General features: G+C 40.0%; 1 protein-coding gene across 26 annotated transcripts in view; it reads left to right on the top strand.

Annotated features, from left to right (window-relative positions):
• Positions 1 to 27,287, top strand: part of HDAC9 (histone deacetylase 9) — an 825,995-nt gene that overhangs the window by 473,671 nt on the left and 325,037 nt on the right. For 16 of the 26 annotated variants that reach the window (XM_053926230.2, XM_053926229.2, XM_053926235.2 and 13 more), the window contains 3 exons: positions 11,978 to 12,109; positions 16,521 to 16,636; positions 26,546 to 26,668. In XM_053926230.2, coding sequence (XP_053782205.1) covers positions 11,978 to 12,109; positions 16,521 to 16,636; positions 26,546 to 26,668 — 371 coding nt within the window. The remainder of the gene's footprint in view (positions 1 to 11,977; positions 12,110 to 16,520; positions 16,637 to 26,545; positions 26,669 to 27,287) is intronic. The other 10 variants (XM_053926236.2, XM_024563011.4, XM_071221664.1 and 7 more) reach the window with 1 other exon arrangement.

Raw genomic sequence — 27,287 nt, 5'->3', positions numbered from 1 at the left:
ATGTCCTGTAATTATTTTAAGTTACCTGGTTTAAAAGTTGACTCTCCCAGCTTCCACCTCAATGAGACTTGCGTTTTCTCAGTTCCGTAAATACCTCTCCCCTGTGCAAGCAGATTACGTCATTGGCTTCCACTTTGGCTCCATCGTTACGTCTTTCCTCTTGTCCAGTCTGTCACCAAGTTCAGATTTTTCCCCCATCAGCTCTTTCTCTTTATAAAGTAGGAATCATCATTTTAGATGTCTTTTCTTACATAATACCTAGAATACATCCTTGCTCAGAGCAAGCGCTCAGGACATATTTGTTAAAAGGAGTGCCTCGTCCTTCTTTTTATGTAACTCACTAATCACCTGTCTTAGTCCTCGTTCAGAAACGTGGAGTCACAACCAAAGCCACTAAAAGGAGAATCAGAGCAGCGTTCTCTTTTTTCCACTCCTAGCTCAAGTACAACATGGAAACCACCTGAAATAGAATAGACTGGTTAGAAAAACAAACTTGTTCTTTGAGCCCCTGTAGAACATAAATTCAGTGAAAATCTGATCAAACCACAACTCTAATTAAAGGTTTTAGCTGCCAAATAATATGTTCTGGTTAAAGCCAAGTTAGTATTATGGAGTGTTTCATGAATAACAGCAAATGCTTTATATACTTTGCTGTTGATTTTCTCATGGGAAACTCATGTAAAGGAGAGTGATACCTCCCTGTTGACTTTAACTTTTAGAAATGCAAAGCATGCTGAAATTGTACATAATTCTCTTCTAAAGAAAAGGAAATAGCATTTCAATGGTTTTCCTCAGTGTCTTATTGAGTTATGGAGGGGCACAATTATGTCTGTTAAATTGATTTACCAGATGGAAGGTTACATTTTCTACTTAGCTGATTAAGTTGTGGGAGACTGGAGTTGCATCTCATACCATAAAGATCATATGTAAAAGCAAAAATATTTTAATTAACTACAGTTTGAAAGTGGCTAATTAGAGGTTTAAACTTTCTTCCCCTCCTATTACTTACATGCACTAAAAAGTGAAATTGTTCTTAGGAGTGGGCCTTATCATACATTTATTTGGCTTAATAATTTAATATCTCCAATGGAATCTGTTTTTTAAAAACATAAAACGGTCCCACTTGAGTGAGTTTTGGAAATGGCTTGCTTATTGCGGCTATTTAATAGATCTTAGCATTTTAGAGTCAAAGTAAATGATCCTTAACTTACACCCTTACGGAACTTAAGCCAAAAAATTTAAAAGAAAACCTAAATTTTTGTCTTTTTTTCTCCTTTGGATCTTTTTACAAGCAAGCAAATATGGTAATAATTCTTTTGGATTTTATAGGAAATTATATCTGGTAAAGCAGTAAACTAGTACGTTTGCTAATCAGTGATGGGCATATGTCATTGATAGTTTTCTTTAGTATCCTACTTTCCTATCTAAAGATAATGCAATACAAATTCAGCACAGTAAAACTAGATCTTGTCAGAACCGGTATTTCAGAACATTCGGGTTTGCAAAGCAACGCCAACCTTGGAATTCATTAGACTGTTTCTATGGCTCCTGTCAGAAATCACCACAAACTTAGTTGCTTAAAATAACACATGTCTATTCCCTTTCTGTACCAGGGGTCAGAAGGCCAAAATGGGTCTCTGCAGGCCGAAATGAAGGTGTCAGCAGGGTGGGGGCCTTTCTGGAGGCTCCAGGGTGACTCCTTTTCCTTGTCTGTTCCAGCTTTGGGGGCCTGCCCCTGTTTTCCTGTGCGCTCCCTTCCACCCCCCAAACCAGCAGTGGCTGGTTAGTTGAGTCTTTCTCATCCTGTATCACTCTACCCCTCTTAGGCCACTCTCTTCCATATTTTTAAAGGATCCTTGTGATTATATTGGGCAAATCTGGATAATGTGCAGTAATTTGTTACGGGAAAGAGAGTGTGTGACTGCTTTTGGATGGCTGTGCACTGGGCAAGTCAGGAGAAAGCAAAAGAAGCAGACAAAGCTAGAATGGTGTTATGGTTTCACAGGAATGAACTGAAAAATTTCAGATAAATTTTAGAGACAAAAACGTTGCAAGTCATACATTTGGAAAAACATTCAATGGTGGTTAAATTAGACAGTGATTTGCTCTATTTAATGCATGTCATTTTATCCAGTACTTCTGAACTCTTTAAAATCAGGATAAAGGACATTCCTGTCCACATTTGCAGACATGAAAATTGAGGCATAAGAACAGTGGATAATACTGTACCCAAGTCAGTTTATCCACCTTGGAAAACGGGTCCAGACCCTCCTGAATGCAACTGGTGAGGTTCATGCTGAGAACACAGATAAGCACAATAAAGGTTGAATTTATGCCGACGCCCAGGGAGCTCTCAGGAGACAGATACCCATTTTCTGGATGAGGACCTGTGAGCTGTCCCATCACTTGTCTCTGTCAAGCACTGGGCTGCCCCAGGGCAGCCCTCAGCCACCAAGATGTTCCTCACCTGGTCATGGAACCTGTTCACCCCTGTGTTTATCCATGAAGTTCTGAAGTGTCTGTGTAGAAAGTGTGTTAAAGAGATCTGCACCCACAGATAATACCGTTCATGGCATTTCCATTTACAAGAGCACATAAAGAATCCATCTAATAGAGGTAAATGTAACACTGTTACTAAAAAGAGTAATAGAGTTGAGTAATTCTGAATTTTTATTATAAGTATAGAATTTTAGAACTAAAGAGAATTATTAGAAAGGAGAGAAACATATCTATAAATTCAGACTTCCCCCAAAACAGTACATTATTTAAGTTGTAAAATTTTACCTCAGAAGTAACACTGCATTATAATCCCATAGGATTTAGGCCAGAAAAACACATTTTAGAAACTGAATCGAAGAAAACTGAAACTTGCTCTTAATCTAGTGTGTTTTATTGAAGTGATCATTCCAAAGTTTGCTATATTTTTAAAATGTAGATCTTCCAAATTTATCTTTACTTAGGTAAGCATATACTTTGTATTTTAACAATTAAAACAAATAAAGGAATTAACATATAAATGTATTCTAGACTGTATGGGATATGGATTTCCTTGACTCCCAAACATGGTAATTTTGATGCTTGCCAGAAAACTGAAATTCTTTCTCCATTCCACATCTGCTATAGAAGACCTCTTGCCATACATTCAACATCAAGAAATCCTTAGAAATTAGAGAATTTGAAGTTCAGCCAGTTCTCGTCTCAACATTTGAAACCCAGCCTTTTGATGTAAGTTTTCTTTCTTGCATGGAAACATGCAAGCATGCCCTTATTCATTCAACAACTGTCTATCGAGACCCATCCTGAGCGTGTGTAGTTGGTAACTACTGAGAAGAGACAGAAAATTAATTATTTCATTCGCCGCTCTGTGCTCTGCGTGTGGTAAAGGACGTGCAGTGAGACAGTGAGGGGTAGAGCCCTGTGGCAGTGGGCTGAGGTTAGGAAGTGGTGGTGGCAAGTGTAGGGCTATGTAAAAATTCAAAACAAAACTTGACTATGAGTTAAAGTATCAATGCAGGAAGTGGCCAATAAAATCTGTATTGCAGGAGGGCTTTTTTATTTGAATGGGAAAGATCTGAGCATGTGTACGTGCTGAGGAGAAGGCCAGAAGAGAGAGGAAGTTTGGAGTTTGAAGATACAGATTGAAGAGCCTCTGTTAATATTGCATAATGTAGCTAAATTTTGCTTGTTACACAATATATCTTTGAAGCCTTAACTTCCACTCAGAATCCCTTCCTTACCCTGCCAGCATATTTCGTCTTCATTCCTTGAATTTGCCAGCCCCTTCCTCTGGACCAGTGGTTCCCTCCACATAGAACTGCACTTCCCTCCCACCTCTGTGGGGCAGAATCTCTCAGCGCCCCCCGGATCTCCCCGAAGGCCAGTGAATCTCTATCTTACAGCCGCAACACTCTGCTCATACCAGTCATATGGCATCAATCCCAGTCAGCATGTTACTCATTGTTGCTGGACCTTGAATGGCTAGGAGAAAAAGGTTCTCTATTCAGCATTAACACTGCCTTTCTCTCGGTCACGGATTCATCCATTGACTACGTAACTGCTGTGTTCATTCTATCTCCTGGGCCCCAGAAAAGGGCCACATAAACAATGGGAATATGATATATTCTCACACATTCCCAGTCTTCATGGAACTTGCAAACTTGGTTCTCAATATTGTCATTTAATAGCTCTTGAATGAATTAGTTAAACAATGGAACCAACACATAGAAAGTTTCAGTCTTAGCAAAATGATGAAATACTCCATCACACATAATTTCTTTCTGTCCAGAATCATAGTTTTGATTAAAGTATCTTACCTGTGAAAAATAGTAATTGCTGCTTTAAATGTCATAAAAATCCTAAGAAAATAATTATTTCCTCCTCCATTTGTCCTGGTATTTAAAAAAAAAAAGCATTGAGTAGTAATACATGCATTCATCCATTCATTCATTCACTAAACTTTTACTGACGATTGACCAAGCTGCCGGAGCAGCAGGCAGTCTGGAGACACATGGGGAAGAACACCGCCATGGGATCCAGCATAGAGCGCCACTCTGAGATTGAGGAAACGGCACGCCAGGCACAGGCCTTTGGGCTTTGGAGCCCCAGTGCTGGCTCCTGAGATGAGGCTTCTATGCATACCAAGGGAAAATGCCCTCCCAGAGCCCACCACCTGCCCACTCTAGACTGTGCACACCCTTGTGACCCAGAACGTCACACTGTGTCCTCAGGGTGCTCTGAACTGCTCCCCAGGACTCCACGGTACTCTGCCCTGCATGCCCTGCTTTGGTAGTTTTTTCCTAATCATAAGAAGTTGGCGGTGGTTGTCAGCTTCCTATATGAGGAACCTAAGAATTAAAATTCCATTTACCATGATGGAAGGAAATACTCATAAATGCACACATAGATTCACAATCACAGGTGCAACTGTGCTGTCTTTCAAAGCAAAATATTGTGGATCACCTAAATGTTTAACATTATCACATGCTGAAATAGTTAATATTGTGTGCTCCCATGCGAATGTGGCATATGCACATAATGTATTTTTAAACAAATATATAATTGCTCAGGGAAAGATTCATAATAAATGTTTAAGTGAAAAACAATAAATGGAATAAGTTAAAAGAATGTGTAATTACCTGGGAAAAGACTTATAATACATTGTCAACTGAATGGATAGGATATAGTCATAAATATAATGATTCTCATTTTCAAATACTTTTACATACAAAACACAAAAGAAACATTTTAATAGTGTATACCCAAGTTGTTGCATTTCTAAAAATGTTAACATGTATTAGTTACATAATCAGAAGCAAGCAATACATGTCATTATAAAGTAAACACTTCAGAAGAACACAATATAAATTGAGTAATGTCAGTAACATTTACCAATATGCTTTATGAAAAAGAATAATTCTCTTTTAACAAATGGATGTAATTGGTGTATTCTCAATAATAGAATGGATAGATCTCTACAGTAGTATTTCTGAATCAAAAAAAATAATACTATAATTTCTCCAGGAAATTGCATCTGTATATTATTAGAAGCTATAATTCCCAAGGAAATTAATTTTCTTCTTCAAGAAGTATCAAAAGTATAAAATCTGACTTATAACAGTAAGAGTCACATTATCCACGCCAAGAAAGACCAAAAGTTGTGTTAGACATATTTTATCCTTCTGAATGCTAGTTTTGAAAACACATAACCTGTGTTCGATTTTGAACTTTGAAAATTAGAGTAATCTATATCTTTAGATCAGTTTGATTAGAGAATTTGCTGTCCCCCCAAAGTGTCTTTTCACAATTGTTAGGGTTATATGGTTGAACAGCGAACACCTGACGTGAATTGCTGCAGTGCTGGCCTAAGAGGGAGAAGTGACTTGGACAGCAACTGTATAAAGGACATTCAGAGGAGAGAGAATGGGGGTAGATTTTACGTGCTTGGTCCTGAGAGACAGTGTGAGAATATGGCAGCTCCTACGGCAGCCCCGAGGGTGGGAGTAGCAGGGGAAGTCCAGCAGAGAAGGAGGCCGTGCGGATAAAGGGCAGCATATCTGGTATAGCCCGGAAGAATATACAGTGCCAGACAAGGCGTCTGAGGCTGGGAGTGGCAGCATGAGCTTCACCGATGATTATAGAGCTAAAGGTGGACTGCAGGTGGAATTGTTGATTATTGCAAATACCCATTAATATAAAGATGTATTAGTCTAGTTCTTAATCTTGATTGATAGTCAATGGTCTTAATTAATAGCGGTGTTAACCACGACTCCATGGAAGGTTATTCCTTTTCTCCTATGGCCATATCCAGTGACAGTGAAGAACTTGTATATAACACAATAGGTGGTATTTAATTTTTGTCTAAGTTCTGGTATAAAGAATATTCATAATTTAGGATTAAAACAAACAAAGACAAAATAAACACAGTAAGTAATCATTCTAAGTAGATAGTCCTGCATTTACAACGTAGAACTAAACAGTGTAGAAATTATAAACAGGAAAGTTAGAAAAGTGAGGGAAATATGGAAAGTCAATTATTAACCAAAACGTCTTTTAAATAATCTGAGAAAAGATTGGAAAAGCACTACTGTCACGTTTGTTGCTGTTACAGGTAACACTGCACTTAGGCGGAGGGAGTAGACCCCTGGTAGCCTTCTAACCTTCTTATCTTTATGTTTTAGTTGTTCTATTTTAATACAAGTCCCTTAATCTTACATGTGGGCTGCATTGAACATTCATCTGTTCAACACCTACCTATTGAGTGACTTAATTTTTTGGCAGAAGCCAGTGGAGCTAGCAGCTTTGTTCCACCCCTCTAATCTTCCACCAGGGTGCTCGGTAGGCATCGCTGCTGCTCTGTAATAGGCGATGAAATGACTCATCGCAGTCAGGCCACTCCCCCAGGGTTGCAGTTAGTACATGACGACCTTAGCATTGAAATCTGAGTCTGGTCTGTTTGTGTGAGAGGCCTCCTTGCTTCTGTAAAAGGTAGTTTCCATGTCTGTATGTTGGTGCACATGTGTGAAAATGACACTCATGTGCACCAATCTCAGTAAAATGACAGGTCTGGGCCTTGTTACTTACTGTGCCTTGGAATCTGCTGTAGACTTTACTATTTACTTACTATTGTTATTCTCATACCCTATCATACCTAAGTTAATTCTGTACCATGGAGCTCAGTAATAGAAGAAAAATTTGAAATAAATTGAGCTTATGAGGCTTTTTCACATGTTTTCTGTTTTCTTTTGTTCACTTTTTCTGTTATGTAAAAAGAGAAAAAAGTTTTTAGTTCCGTCTTCTATATTAATATTGATTGTTTTATTTAAATAATGACAATTAATTTTTCATGCAAGGTTTCCATCAAAGCAGACAAGTGCATTTAGACGGGTACACACTGAAAAGCCAGTTTCTGTTTCTGTGATTAATTGAGATGCAGAAAGTGATGGGTGTGGGGTAAAAATAGAAAGGCAATTAGTGCAGCTGGGCATGAAACTCGTTCTAACACAAGCAGAACGTCTCCCCAGTTAGTGGTCTCTTTCTGGGCCCTGGAGGGTTTGCATCCCATTAGTAAGTCACTGGAATGGAAACCTTTAGACTTTAGAGAGGCCAGAACATTAAAAAAAGATGGAATTAACTTTAACTGCAAACTGAGTCAGCACAACCACTCGTTAATTTCGCTGCTTGGGTATGTATCATGCTGAGCTTTGGTGTGTGGGCTTCTGAAATGTTAGCAATGAGTTTATGAAGTGTTGCAAGGACTAACTGACGGTTATCTATCATTCCAACCTTCACCCTCACCACTGATGTTCTAATATCTCCTGTGACTCAAAACCAGTATTGAAATGTAGGCAAAAGTGTTTGCTAAAACCAAAGGCTATGGATCTTCACTTAGAAAAGTTATACATAGCTATTTTAAGAAAATTAATTTATGTAGTACTTTATAGACTATCCATAATTCCTCATGTTAAGAAGCTATGTCCACGATTGATATAGAAGAAAATATATCACAATTCCTCACATATTATCCTTCCAAACTGAGAAATTACATCTTTCTGTGTATCTCTATAACCAATAGAAGTTGGCTAGCTTTGTTTTCTTTAGAAATAACAGTGGTATTATAAATGTTTTAAAATAAATTTCTAAGGATGAAATATATTGAAATATTTTGTATTTTCAAGCTGCCTGTATCACTCCCTGATTTCTGATAACCTTTACTTTCTGCTCTAACTCTGTCCCGCATCCTCTGAGAATCTCTGACACATACTATCCCCTTTGATCATCCCCTTTGATCATCCCGGTGTAGGACAATTCTGAATAACTGCCAATCACTGATTGCTTACCTCACAGTTTCTCACACTTGGCAATATGGGCATTTGGGTCCATAGAATTCCTTGTTGCGAGGGCTGTCCCGGGCATTGTAGGATATTTAGAAAGATCCCTGGCCCTCTGCCCACTAGATTCCAGTAGCAGCTCCGCATATGACAATCAAAAATATCTCCAGACCAAACCAAACAAAACACAAGTAAAAACTCCAGACATTGCCAAATGTCCCTTCATGTCAAAATCTTCCCTGGTTGAGAACCACTAATTTATCTTCTACTGGACATTATTTCATTTGATTCTATCATAACTTTGCAAAATATGTAGGACTGTGTTCATCAGAGTCCTGGCAGGAAACAGAACCTGCACAGTACGGGTCGTAGACTTCCATGATGCTTAGGGATGTGGAGGGGCCCAGAAAATAGCAACAGCAGGAAGTCATTCCCTCCCCTGGGGCTGAAGAAGTAAGGAGAGGAAATCATGCTCCTGGAGTGCTGGAGCCATGGACCAGAGGGCCTCTGGAGGGTGAAGGGGGAAGACAGAAAGCTGTAGCCAGTAATGCAACACTGAAGCAGAGAGCTCAGAGGGTACCCCGACCCCTCCTTCCTCCTTAATCCTCGGATCAGTAGCCAGTCCTAGCAGTAGCTTGGGCCCAAATGAAATCCCACCAGGAGTGGAGTGATGCAACCCTAGGATTCAGCCTCCATGGGCCCAGAGACAGACAAAATGGAATCTGTTGGGAGAAGTAGGGAAAAAAATTACCCCCAATTTTGACATTGGAAACTGTGGTTCACAGATACAAAGTAAGTAGTCCAAGGTCAAGTAGCTAAGGCACGGGGCAGGCATTTATAGGCACACCTATTGATGTGCACTACAAAGGCATCCCTCAAGTTAATTTGCATGAATAAACTTTCTCAGTTGAGACTATGAATTAGTCAAGGTTATTGATTTTAGTGGCTGACAGATGCAAGCGGAGAACCCCGTTCTCATTCCTACTCTGGCATTCACTTCTTTTATGTTGACCCACGGAAAGAACTTCAAGAGCTGTCTGTCCATCCTACCCACTGTCAAACAGACAAACGTGGGAATGAAAGCTATCTGCCAACCTGAAAAGCTTATGGAAGCCTACATTTTGTGTAGAATGTTTCAGTGGCATAGGCTGTTTTTCCAAGCTATTGGCACAGTTTCGTCTTGGTTTTGGAAACTGCTCCAGCCCCTGTAATGGGTTAGGTGAAGGCGGAAGCCTGGAATGAGAACTAGGAGATTGGGGCCCAGTCCTGGCTTTCATTCCCGGGCAGTAGGAGCAATAATAAAAATTCTACTAAACTTTCCTTTCCCTTTCCATTCACCCAGATCTTCACAATTACTCTCAGGCATCTAATCAGGTGGTCAGAGCCCTGTGACATAAAGAAGGTGTTAGACGCTCCCGTTTTCCAAATGCAGGGTCAGGCTCAGAAAGCGCCTCACGGGAAACCCCGCAGCTGGGAAGTGGTGTCTCGTGGACTCAGTTCCACGCGTCCCCACTGAAAACGCAGTGCCTTTTCTGCTCCACCCTTTGCAGGGATTAATCCATCTATTGACTCCCTCTGGACAGGCAGTCTGTGGCAGTCTATATGATGAACCCTAACGTTAATCCATTAGGGTTCCTTATGATGTCATGCCTGGATCCAACCCTGAGTCCGATCTTTGTCCTGGGTTAAAAGCAAGGCAACAGCAGGTGCCAACATACTTAGGGACTCTTCATTTTTCTCTTTCTAGGTTTTAGATAAATACATTTATTAGTTGTAGCTTTTCAGAGACAAAATTGGTGTGATTAGGGGAATTTTAAAATAAATGTATACGGGGGAAATTAATACATTCCCATTTTCTGTCTGTAATCCTAGGTGAATTGGATGCTAGTGATTCCGACTCAGACTTCTCCACTAAGATTAAGTGGGTTGAACTCCTGGAAGTTCTGCCAGGGACCTTAATCCTTTCCCCAAACTGTTTACCTTTTTCGCCTGGAAGTGGGAGGGAGTCCAGGAAGTGATACATTTCAGGGGTATAGTCCCTGAGCTTTCTGTTCTCCATCCCAATTTCTGCCCTTCCCCCATTTTCTACTTTTACTGTATTTTCAGGACCCCATCTTTTCACTTTTTAAAATATTTTCAGGCATAAAAGAAGTTTTAGAACACAAAAAATTAACTTGTTTTAGTTTTTGTAACTGAATATTTCCTTCACATTCTTGCTTCACCTGGCTAGTTCATGAAAGCCAGAATGCAAGCGTCCTCAGTACGAGGAGAAGCTGTGGAGAGGTGGGGTGGGGAGAACAGAGACAGAAACTTAAGTAGAGATATTTGAAGTCTAAAAGCAAAATAAATAAAGAGATAAATAAAACTTCAAGTTCGACTTTTAATACTTTTTGTAGTCTGACAAAAATATAAAATTCCTTCAAAGAAAGCATTTTCACCAATCAAAAGTTCTACCTAAATTATAACATTGTATCTGACACAGAGGATTAGCAATACTTTGGGGGGGAAATGTGTGATTTTTATGGTGTTCAGACATAAGTAAAGGTGTAGACTACCCAATTCCAGATCCCAGCTTCATCCCATTGTACCTATGTGACCTTGGGCAAGTTACTTACTCTCTCTCTGTGTTTTGGTGTCTCATTGATATAATCAAGGTATAAATAGAGTCTGTGCCATATAGATTTTTTCTGGTTAAACAAGTTAAAATTGACAAAGTATTTAGAGCAGTAGTGGAAAATAGAAATCATGATGTAAATGTTCCTCTCATCAGAAACATCCTTTCCATCATCATCATCATCATCATCATCATCATTGTCACTGATTTCTACTACACAGAAATTTAATCCAGTGTTTCCACTCTTCTAAATATAATTACTTAGAATCCTAATAAATAATGACTAATTATAAACATCACTATTTAGAATAGTTTAATCAAATAAATAGCTGTACACACTCACACACACACATATAAAATGTGCATTTGTATTTTAGAATATATAACCTAACTCATAACCATTCTACTCTAAGACTTGGCCACCCTTCCTTTCTAGTTCATTGTATACTCAGTGTACAGAAAGTTTTATTCAAAGTGCTTCTACTTAGTTTGGTGTTATTATGGTGAGTATATTTTCCCAGGATTTCTGGTTAGAAACTTCTGACAAAGAAACATTCCAGAAGTCAGAAGTCGTCATAAATTACGTGCTACCAAGGTGTCTTCTTATTACCAGGAGTCAGGCCACAGTCTCTAAGATCACATCAGGGTACTGTTTTTGTGGCTATTGAGTTTCACCCTTGAGAAAATTAAAAGGACTGACAATGAAGGCATAATAAATCTTACCCTGACCCAAACATATATAGTGATTAAATTTCCCACTCACAATCCGATGCTGTTAGATACAATAAGTAGAAAACTTATGTTTTAACTCCTTTTTTCACTTAACATTTAGAGCAGAGTAAAAGCATTCCACACATTTCATAACAATAATTACTGTATTTGTCTGTTTAATGCATGGTCAATGCCTTATTTACATGCTTTGGGTTTTCATTTGAGTTGAGAAGGGACCAAGTAAAGGATGAGCCACTTTTTAGACACAGGAGCAACTGGCTCTCTATTTTTAATTTGTATCTATTTTCTTTGTCTCAATCCCCAGCCTCTGAGCCCAACTTGAAGGTGCGGTCCAGGTTAAAACAGAAAGTGGCAGAGAGGAGAAGCAGCCCCTTACTCAGGCGGAAGGATGGAAATGTTGTCACTTCATTCAAGAAGCGAGTGTTTGAGGTGACAGGTAATTGAGGACTGGGCAGATACGCACTAAAAAATGCTGGGAGTAGGAATGAAAAAAATTAGTTTAGAATACATATGCCTGTTGCATATTAAAAGTTACTTTGAGGAGGAACCTTTCTTGAAAGAAGATTATGTTGAAAACTCACGAGCAGTTCAGTAAACCTTGCCGTGCACTCACCAACTGTGTTAAACAGGAAATGAAGGGAAAACAGAAGCATGTGTCAGTCGAGGCATAACTAGGGAGGCCAAAGCTCACCTTGATCTTTCCAGAAACAGGCAGCGTTTGGGGAATGCCAACCAGGAGAATATGACTTTTAATGAAATTTGATGAGAAACGAGCAGAGGGAGGTCTGAGAGGAGCACTTTCCCCCACACTCAGACATGCAGGTACAAAATGCATCTGGGAAAATTAAACTACATGGAACAGCAAACCTTGACTTTTCAACAAATTTACAGAACTCATAAATGACTTTATGTGTTTACTAGTGAACTGGGACTTATGGCAGGAGAGGGATACATTGCCTTTTATGAAGGGAAAGAATCTGTCATATTCACTAGTCTCAAATGGAAGAGTTCTTATTTTTTTAGCTGCCCAGTTAGTAGTGGGGTGAACAGGTTAGGAAATTCAACCTGATGTCTTACAAAGCCCCCTAGTCCCAGTTGTACATGGTCTGAAATTAGAGGAGACCTAGGGATACAAGACCCAAAGAGGCTAGCCAAAACAATAATACCAGCCACTGTTTATTGAGTACCTACTTCGAGCTACACACTTGTGACTGGGCATTTCCTTTGCTTGCCTCAGTGAAGTGGTGATCTACAAGCATTTTTCTCCATTCTCAAGGAAAAATGTGTTTATACCAATGTAGTCAGTTGATACAGTATTTCTCCAAGATTAGATCTTATCCTTAGCAGATTAAAAAATATATATTTGTTTTCTATATCTCCCTTGGCAATGGTGGTGTCTAGTTTGGTGGCTAATATATTGTGGAAGTACAGACTACTAATAGAAAATATTAATTTGACAGGTTACATAGGGTAGAAAAGTTTAGTCTCCCAATCAGTCCTGACAGATTAATATGTTTATCTGAGGAAAAGTGTTAGTGGGAAAAGTTTTCCTTGAGGGATAAAAATATTAAATAAATGAAAATTATTTTACTAGAGTTTACATTTGTTTTAAAATATCAAATACAATCACTAATTTAGGCCGAATGAATTCTAAATTAAGAGTTAATAGAGTTTTTCCATAACAGAGGTCCTTGGTGGGGGTGGAGAGTTGGAGGGGTGAATCTGTTTTAATGAATACAAAGAATAATGAGCATGTCAGTCATCTCCTATAAGTAGATATAGGTAATTTTTCTAATTAGAGAGAGTAGGCTCTTTCATAATAGAAAAACTTGAAGTAAATAGAAAATCATACATATATTGCTTTCTTTTTTTGCTTTAGAATCTTATCATCTAAGGTCATATTTATTTATCCCAATGTTCTTTTCTATTTTCCAATTAATCTCTTTTCTTGATCGTAACTTTTCTCCACAGTCACATTTTCTTTCTTAATAAACTACAGTGGAATTTAACTTAATACCTATCTGAGTTACTATTCATTCCCATTTATGAGGGTTACAATTTGCTAGAGTTTTACCCAAGTTTCTTTACTTTTGAAATGCCATGTTTCTCTCTTCCTAATTTTGTAAGAATGACCCCCTTTTCATCTGAGGAAATACTATGTATTCAAAGAGAGGCCTGTCGTTTATTAGACACACACTACTGGTCAGTGAGTGCAGCCTGTGGGGCTCTGGCAGGTATTTTTAACTGGCTTGTTGTACTTATTCGAAATGTGTTTGGAGACTGAACCACTGGACACACAGCTTCTTTCACCCATCCCTCTTGTCCTTTCTCTGCCAGGTCTCGTGTCGCTTGGATGAGCTCTGTTTGGGTCTTAATGCTAACTATTTTTGCAGTCCAGTAAGAAGCCACGGTAGCATCACAGCAGTTGAATTGCCACTGCGTTTCTGCTCTCACCTCTGTGTCTCTCTTCTCCAGTTCATAGGCCCAAGGTCAGCTTTTCACACCGGTGCCACGTCTTCGCTCCTGGTAGCTGGCATGGGAACCACTTGCCATCTTCCTCTTTTTCAAATTCAAGTTTTCTGCCCTTCTCCCCACCAAGGCCTTGATATTTTTTAGTTCTAAGCCTTGGCACCTCCCTGTGCCCAGGGTGCCGTCTCCTCCAATCTCCCCTTCTCCATTGTCCCCATTTCCTGAACTTAGTCAAGCCCCAATTGCAGTCTCTTCTTTTCTGACATTTTTCTCAGTGTTCCCAGAAAATCTGTTGCTACCTCTCCTCACAGACCCTTTCCAATGGGAAGTTGTAGGATTCTGTTCCAGTATCTGCTGTCTTGAATTCTAGGGCTTATCACAGTGATTTCTGCATAAGGAAATCCTTCTGATTCTCACATTTGATAATATAGATAATATAATTTTAAATTGACAAGACAGAATGTTTAAGACAATAGTTTTTTGTTGCCATTTTTTTAAAGACAGGATGTGGGAATGAGACATCAATGAAAAATCAGCACTTAGTCATACAGGAAAGACGACAGTTAGGAGTCTGGGGGGAATAGAAGCTTCTAGGAGATTTTTTTTTAAATGTGCGTTTTCTTTGAAAGAAAAGTAACTAAGAAAGAGGCAAAGGTAAAAAAGCAGACTAATCAAAATGTTTGCAGGATATATAGACAGAAAGTGAGCAAGATGTGTTTAAAATGATATGATGCCCAAGACTTGATGAAATGCACAGTAAGGAGGGGCAGGATCAGAGTTCTGTCATCCTCTCATGTTCTTTCCATTGGCAGGGTACCTCTGTGTGGAGAAATCTTTGTAACAGAAAGTTGAAACTCAGAGGTTTTCCAAGGGAGGGTGAGCGCATATTGCCTGCACGTCCGGAGCTCCTGTTCCCTGGGGAAGGGGTGGTGAGGAGCCAGCGTTGATCTTAGAGGTGGGGTTGGACCTTCCATGAAAGAGGTGGAGGAGAAGGTGGATGAGAAATCATGAAGTAGGAAACTGGCCCCTCCTGTGGAGTAGAAGATTTGGATTTGAGTGCAGAGCACGGGAAGGGCGATAACAGGAAATCACGGTAGCCCCTTTTAGGAAACTGAGGAATGGGAACTGAACTCTTTAAAATGCAGCACTACTATCAGAGGACCCTAAATTGCAGCGGCAGGTCATTAGTGAAGTCAGACTTATGCACGTGTGCACCGGGTGAGGATTGGACTTTTGGACTTTCGTGTTGCTGTTTCATGGAACTTGCCCCCCTCCCTCTGATCTTAGAGTTTCATCAGCAGGACTTGACCAAACCATTTTGAAGCAGCCATCACACCCTGGGAAGGAGCCACTAGGACCAGTTTCTCTGGTTCTGGCTTGCGGTTTATGCCTTTTTGAGCTCTGGCTTCCTTCATCTTCCTTGGGGCACAGTTGGGGTCTTCCTCTGAATCTGTGTCTGCCAGATTCACATTTTTTTTTAGATTCCAAGTAAACTTCAAAACGCTTTTACAGTTTCAGACCTTTATCAATGGGTAGGAACGTGGCGAAACTTGTCCCACTGTGATCCATCTCACTGGTAACAGTGGCAGGGGGGGTCCAACCCGTGGCCCACGGGCTATGAATATGGCCCAACACAAAATCGTAAATTTACTTAGAACTTTTTTTTTTCTCATCAGTTTTTGTTACTGTCTATTTATTTAATGTGTAGTCCAAGACAACTCTTTGGCTTCCAGCGTGGCCCAGAGATGCCAATAAATTGGACACACTTGGTAGAGAAAAATTTTGAGATACCACTGTAGCAACTCAGAAATAAGGAGACTTTTGCTAGAGTCCCTGAGAAAAGTGAGCGCCGAGGGCTTAAACTGAAATGACTATGGTCAGAGGTAGATGAGAGATAATGTAAACAAAATGAACTGACCTAGTAACTGACTAGATGTGGGGTAAAGAAGGAAGTGAGAGTGAGTTTAATGTTAGTGATAAACAGATAAGCAGGGTACATGTAGTACTGGAATACACTGAATTTGATTCACATACAAAGAGAGGTTAAGAACGTCCAGCATCCCAAAGGGATTCAGGCTGGAATTTATGAGAGGTAATGGCAAGAAATACAACTTTCATGAGAGTACTCCACCTAAAGTTGGTAGTGGATGTCACAATGTTGAATGATTTTGACAAGGGAGGGAGAAAACGGATAAGGCCACAAGCTTAGGTGAAATATTCCCAAAATTCTTCACTATTCTTTTTATTACCTGAAATGGAACTTGTCATTCAGTTGGGAGGCGGAAACAATGTTCAATGCAGTATATGCCTTAGAGAATAACTGGAGTCCCATTTTTATGTGTTTCATGAATATATTTGTACTTCACGATGTTTTTCAGAGTCCTCTGTCAGTAGCGGCTCTCCAGGGTCTGGTCCCGGTTCACCAAACAATGGGCCAACTGGAAATGTTACTGAAAATGAGACTTCGGTTTTGCCACCGACTCCTCATCCTGAGGTAAGACTCGTATTATTTTGGTTCTTTTGAAAATTAGATCTTCCTCAATGAGCCCCCCCCTCAACCAAAGTGATATTTCTGAATTGAAGTTTAGAGTTACCTGTTCTGAGTGATTTTTCTTATAAATGTATAATGTGTGGAATTGAATAAACTTGATCTTGTTTACAACATTTGGATGTCAGATTTGAAAATACTGAAATGCAAACCTCAACACACACACACGCCATAATACTGAGTATAAACTGCCCCGTTGTACAGCTCAGTAGTCCTTCTGCTTGGTTCTTGGTCATTCTGGTGGGAATAGACCCATCAGTAAGTATAAAAACAACCTCCTGCAAACCTCAGAGAAGAACAGTGTAGAGAGGTAGGTTTTATTCACTTGACCTGAAGAATGATGGAAAAAGAACTGGAGTATTGTAGTTGAGGAACAATGAGCTCCACTGAGCAAACTTTTACCGAGGACCTACTATGTGCTAGTCATTTTGCCTGGCAGTGGGGACATAGAGATGAATAAGATAAGGGCTGTGTCCTTCAAGAATGAAGTATGAAAGGAAATTGGCCTAAACAACCTGATCATTTTCTTGTGACTGTATGCAGTCAAGTTTATTAACATTTGTTTTTCGATGTATGATTTATTGAAACCAGTGGTAATAAGAATAGAGGAAAGTGAGTTGGGAGTCAGCAAGAATTTGTCTATGTAGTTTCTGTGTTAGGCTAAGCCATGGCAACAGTCTGGAAATAGCTACTCCTGTGGATCAGCTGTTTTGAAGTCACTATCAGTTGAATGAAATTCTCAGTTTTTCTTTTCTGCCATCATAATGCCTCCTTACTACGCATTGCTCTATGCAGGGGAAGTTGGGACCGTAGCTTCTCGTTTAGAAGTGGGCCATGCTGCTTCCCTTGGTTTTTATACAGTCATGGTCCCTTGGGGCTGGAACAGACTGATCAGATCTCTGATTCTTGCATCACCTGAATAGCTCTCCTGATATGTGTAATAATTATCAAACTTCTACTAGAACGCTCCTACTGAACAGGGAACCCACTTCCCTGTCCCCCAAGACAACGCCGTTGATTTGGGACAGCGAGCGTGACCGATAGAAATGTCTTCTGTACCTTATGGCACATTCTGTGTCTCTGTGATTTTGTGTACCCATGCACATATATTTATAATAAATTATTTATAAATCATAAAATTATTAGGCTACAATGTAATAGAAAGTAGAAACCCAGAACTTATCCATGATAAGCAAAGGACTGAAGCCAGCAAAGCCACTTTTGCTGTGAGGACATGTGTACCAGAGTTTTAGTTTTCAGGGCCGCATAAAACTCAGGAGGTGGAAAGTCAAGGCCAATACTGACCAAGGAGGCCCATCTAATAGGAGACCCTCCACACCTTAAGCTGGGATCCCAAAGGCCCGTGTCTGTGCTACATTGACACCGCTACCCCCCAGAGGTGTCCTGATGGGAACCACGGTGAGGCCGAATCTTTCCCTTAGAAGCGGTAACCAGAAGCTAATCTTTGCATGGAGCTGTAGCCCAAATTTCCGTGACCTCAGACTGTTAATTTGGTTTAAAGTGCCCCAGGTTTATAGTTCCCCTGAGTTTCTAAAGAAAGCAAATATAAACCCTCTCTAGGGAAATACACTTTATTCAAGATTTCAAAAATTTCCCTCAAATTTCCAAGGAAAATGAGCAGAGTAGATAGATGTTCTGTTGCTCATTAACTATCTTTTTATGTGCAGAATAGTAATTCTGGCCTTTACATTATATCCAGGCCCTTCATCTCTTTCTTATTACCATATTGTTGTTCCTCTTTCTCTTTTTTTGTGACCTTTTCTAAAACATTATACCTGCTGGAATGAACACCTTGCCTATATTTGTGGCCATGGATGTAAGTGGGACTCTTGGACTATTGGCTATAGATATTATATTTATTAGCACAATCATATCTACAGCTTCAGTCAGTTTTCTGCAACTCTTCAGTCAATTTACAGGAAAAGAACAACTTGGTAACAATTATTTCTTAAAAACTCTAGTTTTCCATTTGAGCTCATTTAAAAGAATGTGATAGCAGGAACGCTGGGGGGGTTCTGAAGTGTTTGGCTCTGGGTGAATTTTGTCTCCTTGGAAAATGAAGATGACACACTAAACTACATTTGACAGTGTGCGTGATTCTTGGAAGTTCATTATCAGTGCGGAAAGGTGCAGAAGGCCACTTTCCAGTGTGACAGTATTTTATAGGTTCAGAAACAGCAGCACGCTATCTGATCTGGAAACCATATGTAGTAAAAGTATATTTTTAAAAAGCAAGGGAGTAATGAACACAAAATGTAGCACGGTTGGGCGAAGAAGGGGAGTTAGTGACATGGCTGGTTCCTAAAGAGGAAGGTACCCATATTCATTCATTATAAACACACACACATATGCATACAGTAGTTAGTACAGCATAAAGGAACAACCAAGCAATGTTATATACTCATGTGATTGGGAATAAATGGAAAACTTGAGATTTTTCTCTTCAGGCTTTTCATGACTGGTTTAATTAAAATCAGTGTCCCAGGTTGTAACTTTAAAGGTCCTATCTTTAAATTTCACAATTTATACAGTAGAGAATATAAATTAAAGGAATTTGCTTATGCTATTTAGTCTATTTTATATTCCTCAAAGGTCTGCTGTCACAAATAGTTTAGATGCCCAAGAGTTTCAGCTCATTGTTGACCATATTCTGTAACCACAGACTTTCCTTCCTCTCCCACCATTAGAAACAAAACAAAACAATACAAAACCAAACCAAACCAAAAAAAACCCAGAAGGAAATGTGATTTAATGGAGTTTGAAAGAGCAGAGGTATTTATTTCTCCAGGTCAGTGACAGGACATTCACCTTCGAAGCTGGAAAGACTAGTTCAAAAGCAAGCAGTGACCTCATAATGAATTAATTGTGTGCCTGAACTATGAACCCAAAGGCCAGGTGGGCAGACCTTTATGCACTGATGGGTAGCCTCTCCGTGGCCCGGAACAAAAAATCCAAGCCTGATGGCTAACATGTGGTTTTCTGCTGCGGCGCCTTTACAGAGGTCTGCAGTGTAATTCACACGGGAGAGGCGAGGAGACAGCAACGTCAAACTGAAACTCCCAGCAAATAATACCCTAGCTCAGCAACACTAAATGCCACCACTTCACCTCGAGAAAAGATGAAAAAATACTTTCCGTCGATTCTTGATTAACAATCATTTTGAATTTCGTGTGATTTTAAAAGACATCTCAGATGAATAATAACGTAATTTCTCATGAGCAAATAGTTGGCAGCTATGAAAAATTTACATCTTGCACTACACTTTCAAAAACTGAGTTAGTTCCATACTGCGCCATTTAGAAAATAGGCTTATTTTACCATCTTTGCTGAAGCACCACGGGTGAGGTTTCATTTTAAAATAGTGGAACAGGGCACATTTGAATGAATTCTTTATTCTGTGACCTGTGAGCAGAAAAGCCGGTCCCCTAATTCTTTCAGAGCCCATGGAAATGAATGGTGTTCTACCCTCTTCTGCCTTTAGGAAACAGAGCAGTTAGTCTGTATAGCAGGTGATCTTGAAGCTTAGGCAAAAAGAAAATTTTCTGTCTTGTAATTCACATGACCTGCAGAATTCAGATAATGGTTAAGCCAAGAGCAGGAGGAGAATTTACTCATAAGTCCAGACTAAGGAAACAACACAGTGAATTAAAATATATGGGTCTTCTATTCGGAAGGCTTACTGGGTACCTGGCTCCAAACCCAACCACTTTGTTGTCATTGGCCAAGTCCTTAAACTTGCCTTGAACCCCAGATCTAGAGAAAGGTGGTAATGCCCACCCCTGCCGGCCTGCTTGGGAGGAATCAGTGGTGGTAAGGCAGGTGGCAAGTTGGGAGTGTGAAGCAAGTTCATTTTTTGTTGTCGTTACCAGTACTGACTCCTATTAGGGAAAGCTCATTAGCGTGTTTGTCTTCCAGCCAGCAAATGTCATGTGGGACTGAGTCTCCATCTGCTCTGACCACTTCTGTTCCATTTCTTCTATTTCTCACATATGCTCGGTCCCAAACTCAGACTGTTGGAGCTACTTCCTTTACTCATTTGCAAACATGGTCGCGGAGCTGAAACCTAAGGAGTTTCTCTTTCCAGCTGCAGTCAGAGATGTCTTTACCTATCTGGTTACTTTATTGTTAATACTGTGGGCTTGTGGGTTCCAATGTGTTTCCATGAATATCAACACCATTCTTTCAGATTCCTAGATTTATTTGATAGCTATTTTAACAGTAGCCAAGCAGCTGGTTTATTTCTGGTTGAACATTAGTGGCTGGCTCCGCTGTGCTATTTTTTAAATAATTTTTTCCAGCAGATAGAAACAACTTTTAAAAAGGATTCTAGTAATAAGGTTAAGTACTCTCAAGTCAGCTGAAATGTCGCTATTTTGCTCCAGTCCCACATGACTCATCTGCCTATTGTTTCATAATAGTTGTTGTGACATTTTTGTTGTAAATGTTATGCTCTCTTCTGAGTGGGTGTAGGGCCATGGTTTGGGATGGCAGCAAATAAAACGCTTTCCTCCCCTGAGGGAAAAGAGGTTGCTATGACAAAAGAATCATTTACTAGAAATAACATGAGTCAATATTGTAAAGTAAGACCTTTAACAAAACATCAATGCCTTTTAAATGCAAAGCAAGTCTTGTTAAATGACAATTATATTTGTCTCCAAACCGTTTTATAGTCATACAGTCTTGTGTGTGTCTGATAAAAATAAATACTTAAGAGATTTTTACTGCCTAAAAAAATTTCTTCGTCACATGGAAATTCTAATTTTCTAGCAGCCACCTGAGAGTAGAAACAAAAATGCTATCTTGAAAATAGTGTGAAAACCATAGGCACCCATTAAAAGATTTGTTTGGCTGTCTTTTTAGATGGTCTAGATTTGGGGAAAGGGACCTTTTCGAGCCAAAACTGTGGTTTACAAGCATGTCTTCCTGGATGCTGTTCTGATGGACACAGGCATTATCCGATAGAGCTGGGCAGAGATTCTTCAGTCTTAGACTGATGTCCGGGGAAGGCAGCAGCTGCCCAGAGCTGAAAGCCGGGAGTGGTAGAGCTCCAGTACAAACAGCCCACACTTCTTTTCACTAGTCCTGACTGCCTCTCTCCCAAACTGCAGATACTTACATTCTTTTTCTAATGCTCACGCATATTGTAAGTAATTTAGAACATGCAGTAAATTGAAAATTCTACATCCACTTTTCCTATGAGCTTCTTAAAAAGTAGGTGATTATTTACATAACTAGTATTGGCAAGGGTCATCTGTTGGCTTGTCTTCTTGAGAGAGATGGGTGTCCTTCCTCCCTCTCTCTTCCTTCTCTTTTATCCCCATGATGTCAGAGGCTCACAGGGAAGCCAGAGGAAGGCTTCAACCCAGGTTGTTGTCTCTGCACAAGAAAGAATTCAGTAGCAAGCCAGGAAGATTCAGTAAAGCACAGAGGTCTAATTAAGTGGAAGTACACACTCCGAGGATGCAGGTGGGCTCAAGAAGTGAGTCCCGCCAAAGGGTCCAGGTGCTAGGGTTAATATTTAGGGTTAATGGTGAGGGACACGAAAGGAGAGGGAAGGGACACAGAAGGGGAGCTTCTGTCCTTTCTGGAACTGTCACGGCATCGGTGCATGATGGGTACAGCTCTGTCTGCAATCCTGATGAAATTATAACGGCATTATAATTGGCGCTTGGCCACTTTTCGGTCAGGGTAACTGGCCCCGCTGGATAGAAATGATCCTTGTTTGTGTCTGTGTTTTTCCTTGCAAGCCTGTTTCCCTACAGAAGGGGAGAGAGGTGGGGCGGTACCCCAATCTGGCTGTCCTGCCTCACCTGCTTCTATTTTCCTTGCACCCATAAGCAGTCATTCTCTCCTGTAATTTTGTTTGCGTGGGTTCTCGCATCGTATGTGTTTTTTGCTTTGTGCCCATGAATTTTAGTGGGTATCAATGGCAGGGGGTTATCAATCTTACTCCATTTCTTATTTTTATCACTAAGCATGTGTTTTTAGGTCCAGTGTGTCATTATGGATGCATATACCTAATAGTTTGGTTTTAATCACCTTAATAATCAGTGGTGGGCGTTCCTACCCATTTTCTTATCGGATGACCCCGTGACCTCCAGTTCTCACCCACCACCAAAATGTGCTTTGGTGTATTCCCACCAGCATCACCCTATAGCTTTAGTCAGAGAATTTCTTGAAGATGCAACACCTGGCAGAAGAATGGCTCAGTCATGGTGTGTAGTGTAATTATTTGGGTTTCCGGTGCTGGTTGTTCACCAGGATTGCCAGACCGGTCCACTATCCCACCAGCAGTGTGTGATGGTTTTCAACTTTCTAAATCCCTGTAACTGTTGACATCATACATTTTTCTACTTTTTTTTTTGCCAGTGTCCATTAGGTAAGAGATTTTTAACCTTTTGTTTCAAACTAATAGCTTATTAATTTCACTGGCAAAATAAATAGCTCTATCGAGAGCCATAGAATTTTTCAGTTTATGTGTGTATTTTATCGATGTGAATTGCAGATATTATCCATAAGATAGGCTTCCAATTACCGTGGTGAGAAAAGTAATGGAATTTTGAAGATCGTGATTAAAATAGGAGGAGACCCTGCCTGCCCCAACTCCTGTCTCAGTGTATCCCTCTTCTCAAGAGCATGCTCCTTCTGCCGAAATGCTGTTGCCCATCAAAGCCTGATTTAAAATGGACACCCCGCTCTGTGCCGTTTAAGTTTTTAACCTGACTCTAACTATAGGGATGATTACTATAGAGAGTTAGCTCTCTGCTTCTCTGCGCACCCGAATAGCATGTGAACTTAGGTGGTGTAGGACACCTTCAGACGCCCACCACCTAATACCACACAGTTAATCTAACTTAATTGTTATCCATTGTTTTGTGTTATCTATTTATATACTTAATTTTCTCATTTTATCTAACTCCCACAATTGTTTGTGGTTCTGAAAACTTTTTAGATTTAAACCATCTTCTTCACATTCTAAGCTGTGAAACATTGACATCTTAGCACAGCCCTGATTTAAGGGCTGGCTCAGTTTCAAAACTGCTTCCTGGAAGAATCCTGGTTTTGTCTGAAAATAAATGTGAGCTCACCACAATGCTAAGGCGGGGTAACCATCCAGGCTTGTAAGCATACTGGTCAGGGCCCGTCATTGTTTGAGTGAGGTGGTACCTCTCACCGCCAGATTCTCTGACTTTCAAGTGTGTCTACATTCTTCCAGCTGTGTGGAATACAGCTCCAGATTCTCATTAGGAAGCATCAACATGGAGCGGATGGACTGCTCACGTTGTAGCCATTGCCCGTCTGCAGGAGTGCTGCCTGTTTTTGTATCTGCAATCAAAGGAAATAAACCACCTGGCATCCTAGTCCCCGTAGTTCACAGTCTCTGGGAAGAACTGGGGAGAGCCAACTGTACCGAGTGAACTTGAGGGGCTCAGGCCTGTCCTTGCTTTCTTAGGAGGTGACTCCATGACTTGAAGGTCCTCGTGTCTATGAGCTCACCAGGTCTTTTGCTTTCTTCTTATGTTCAGGTCAGCTGGACACTTGTATCCTTTTCCATAGGTCATAGGGCCTGATTTTGCTTCCTTTTCTTCTCTATAGCTTCCCTCTTCTTCATACTTTTTAACTGATTCCATATCCTTCAATAATGGTGCAGAGTGGTGTGTAGCTTCTGCAGTAGAACCTGACAGCAAATCGTATAGCTTTGATCCCTTTTAAAGTTTTAGTGCTGATCCACTGGGAACCAGACCTGGGGAAATCACTCCGGTTCTTCATCCATCACAGGAGCGTGGTGGTAGCTGGAAGAGTGCCTGTGGAAAATAGGTTATCAGCCCAAATATCCCCGGCACAGGGCTTGGCACATGCCAGGTGCTGAGAACCTGTACATTGCCGTAGGAAGGGGATGCTCAGTGTTGGTATGAAATTACAGGGGTCTGAAGCCCCACGGTGAGAGCATTCCCAAATTCTTTCACTTTGGTCAAAGGCTGTGCCAGCGCCACTGCCCTTCATCCACCTGAGAGAAAAACACTTTCTCTCACTTGCGTGTATGTTTGCATCCTGTGAGGGCATGGAAGGATGTCGCTGAACAAAAAGAAGAACAAAGTCACCTCTTTTGTGAGGTCTGTGATATCTTTTGCTGCCATGCCCATAGTGCGTGTCAAGTCTCGGCGCTGTGAGCGGCAGAGGCACCCATGAGTGAATACTAGACATCACTTCACAGCGTTTGTTTTTCCACATTTTATGTCTCCTCTATGAATATGGATAAGCAGATAAAATAACCCCTTCATTGTAAATGATCACTTGCTGTCAGTGAGCTAGTTAAAAATTTTAATTCCTCATGCATTCTTTCTGTTCTTGTCGGGTATATATTTTTATACTTAAAATTTAGGTTAAAGGAATACTAGTGTAAGCAAACTAGTAGCTTATCTTTTTAATTAGAACAAATATGGAACTGTTTCTGATAACAGTAAGATAAAATTGCAATCTCATGCATTATAACGATGAAATTCTTTTCAACAATCTTCATGCTATGGTGTTTTAGACAACTTTATAAAAGCTTACATAGAAAGTCAACGTAATGTTAAAAGTTTCAGCATACCTCTTGATTTTCATGCACAAATATCTGGCTTTTCTTTAGAGAAAAAACAGAATCTGAGCGAGCTTGGGATTTCAAGTTGCAATGAGAAAAATCCACATTTAACCTTCTGCCTTTGTTATCTTAAGGCTATATGACTCATCTCCAAACAAACGTATGACTGAGGTGATGTTTTGGAATAACATCCTGTGTTTTGCCGGTGCATCACTCTTCAGTGACATTCTGAGGTCGCATTGTATTAGCACATGATATTTTCCCCAGTTAATTGATATCCCAGGTTTGTCCAGGGGAAAATCTACAGCTCCCCCAAACATGCTTGACAAGTTATTATATTTACTTTAGTCAGGGCCCGTGTGTGCAGTATCCCTCTTGGAGGTGGTCTATTATTGGAGTCCCATATGCTTTTTGTTTGGGAAGAAAGCAGTCACTGTGTCATACTGTTACATGGAGTATTCTTTTTCAGGGATGTTGTTCCCTTGGGGACCATATCAGGCCAGAGTTCCTTAGTCTAATAAGACCTTTGTAACTCTTTTTGTATAAGAGTTCTGGGAGGGAAGCAAGAATTAAACAGAAAATGTAATTCAAGCAACCATATTAGGCCACATGTGGGAAAACATGACTCTGAGTGTTGTATTTTTAAAGAAGGTATTTGTTGGAAGAAGGACCGTGAGGCCAAAACGCTGTGTGTATGCCGTGCAAACGAAGGCTGGTGTGGCACCGGAAACACGTAGCACTTTGACATTCACTTCGGTTTCTAAGTGTGAACGATCCAAAGCACCACCCAGTCATCTATTCACAAATTTTATAGTAAAACATATGATTAATTATCACAGAAGTCTTATATGATGACTATATATAAAATCATCACTTAATAATACAAAAAAGTATATATATTCATAAGAATTACTCAACTCTACTGTTGTGCTTTACCAACTGATGACAAACACGCTGATTTTGGTCCATAAAGCTAGAATTATAAAACTGAATTTGGCAAAATGAACACAGAAGTCCTTTTTTCAAATTTTGTAATTATGTCTGAGGAAGGAAATGTCAATTTAATTTTTACACATAACATCTGGATACAGAAATCATAAATCATCAAAATACTTAAAATTAGTTTGGGTGAATATGATAATACAAACCCTGTTGTCTGAAATCTGAATATTTCACAGTAAAAGTTGTGGTATTGCAATCTTTTGAGACTCCCCTTTCACTGTATTTTTTTCTTTTTATCTTTTTCACAGCAAATAGTTTCCCAGCAACGCATTCTCATTCACGAAGATTCCATGAATTTGCTGAGTCTCTATACCTCTCCCTCTCTACCCAACATTACCTTGGGGCTCCCGGCAGTGCCCACGCAGCTCAGTGTAAGTTGCCACACGGCAGCAGCCCAGAGCGGCCCGTGTGACATTTTCCCTGGGGAGCTCGCGTTTCTTGCATGTTTCGACTTCAGGGAAACGTGGTGGAGTCTCCTTTGCTGTTTACTGAGTTGTTCAAAGAGGTTCAGTTTAATTTCAAATTAAAGACTTATGCTGGTTCATATAATAATATATTAAAAATAATAACTAACATTTGTAAATGCTTCATAGCTTTTAAAAAAGAAAGTACTCTCCAGATATTTATTAGCTCCACATGACCATCCCATGAAACAGGGATTCCGAGCCACAGGTTTACAAAAGAAGACGCTGAGACTAGTGCTGGTTTAAAAGTCCAAGGTCAGAGAGCCAGTATGTAGCAGACCTGGGACTCCACCCAGGCAAGTGCTGAGAGGTGCAGTTTCAAGCATGAGAGCATATGTTTACAGAATTTATTTTGTGAATGAATTCATTTTGAGAATTTAAGTTACTGACTGGATCGTACTGGAGAGTACATATCTGGAAAACCTCTTTAAGGACAATATTAAACTCTCTCCAGGAGACTCAAAGTGAAGAAATTACTTTAAAAGTCCTGACCACTGAAATAGGATCTTTTGGAGGTAATTGTCTG

Source organism: Desmodus rotundus, chromosome 6 (assembly GCF_022682495.2).
Source record: "Desmodus rotundus isolate HL8 chromosome 6, HLdesRot8A.1, whole genome shotgun sequence".
NCBI lineage: Eukaryota > Metazoa > Chordata > Mammalia > Chiroptera > Phyllostomidae > Desmodus > Desmodus rotundus.
Note: the sequence above shows the minus strand (reverse complement) of the source record. Positions and strands in the feature narration are given on the sequence as shown.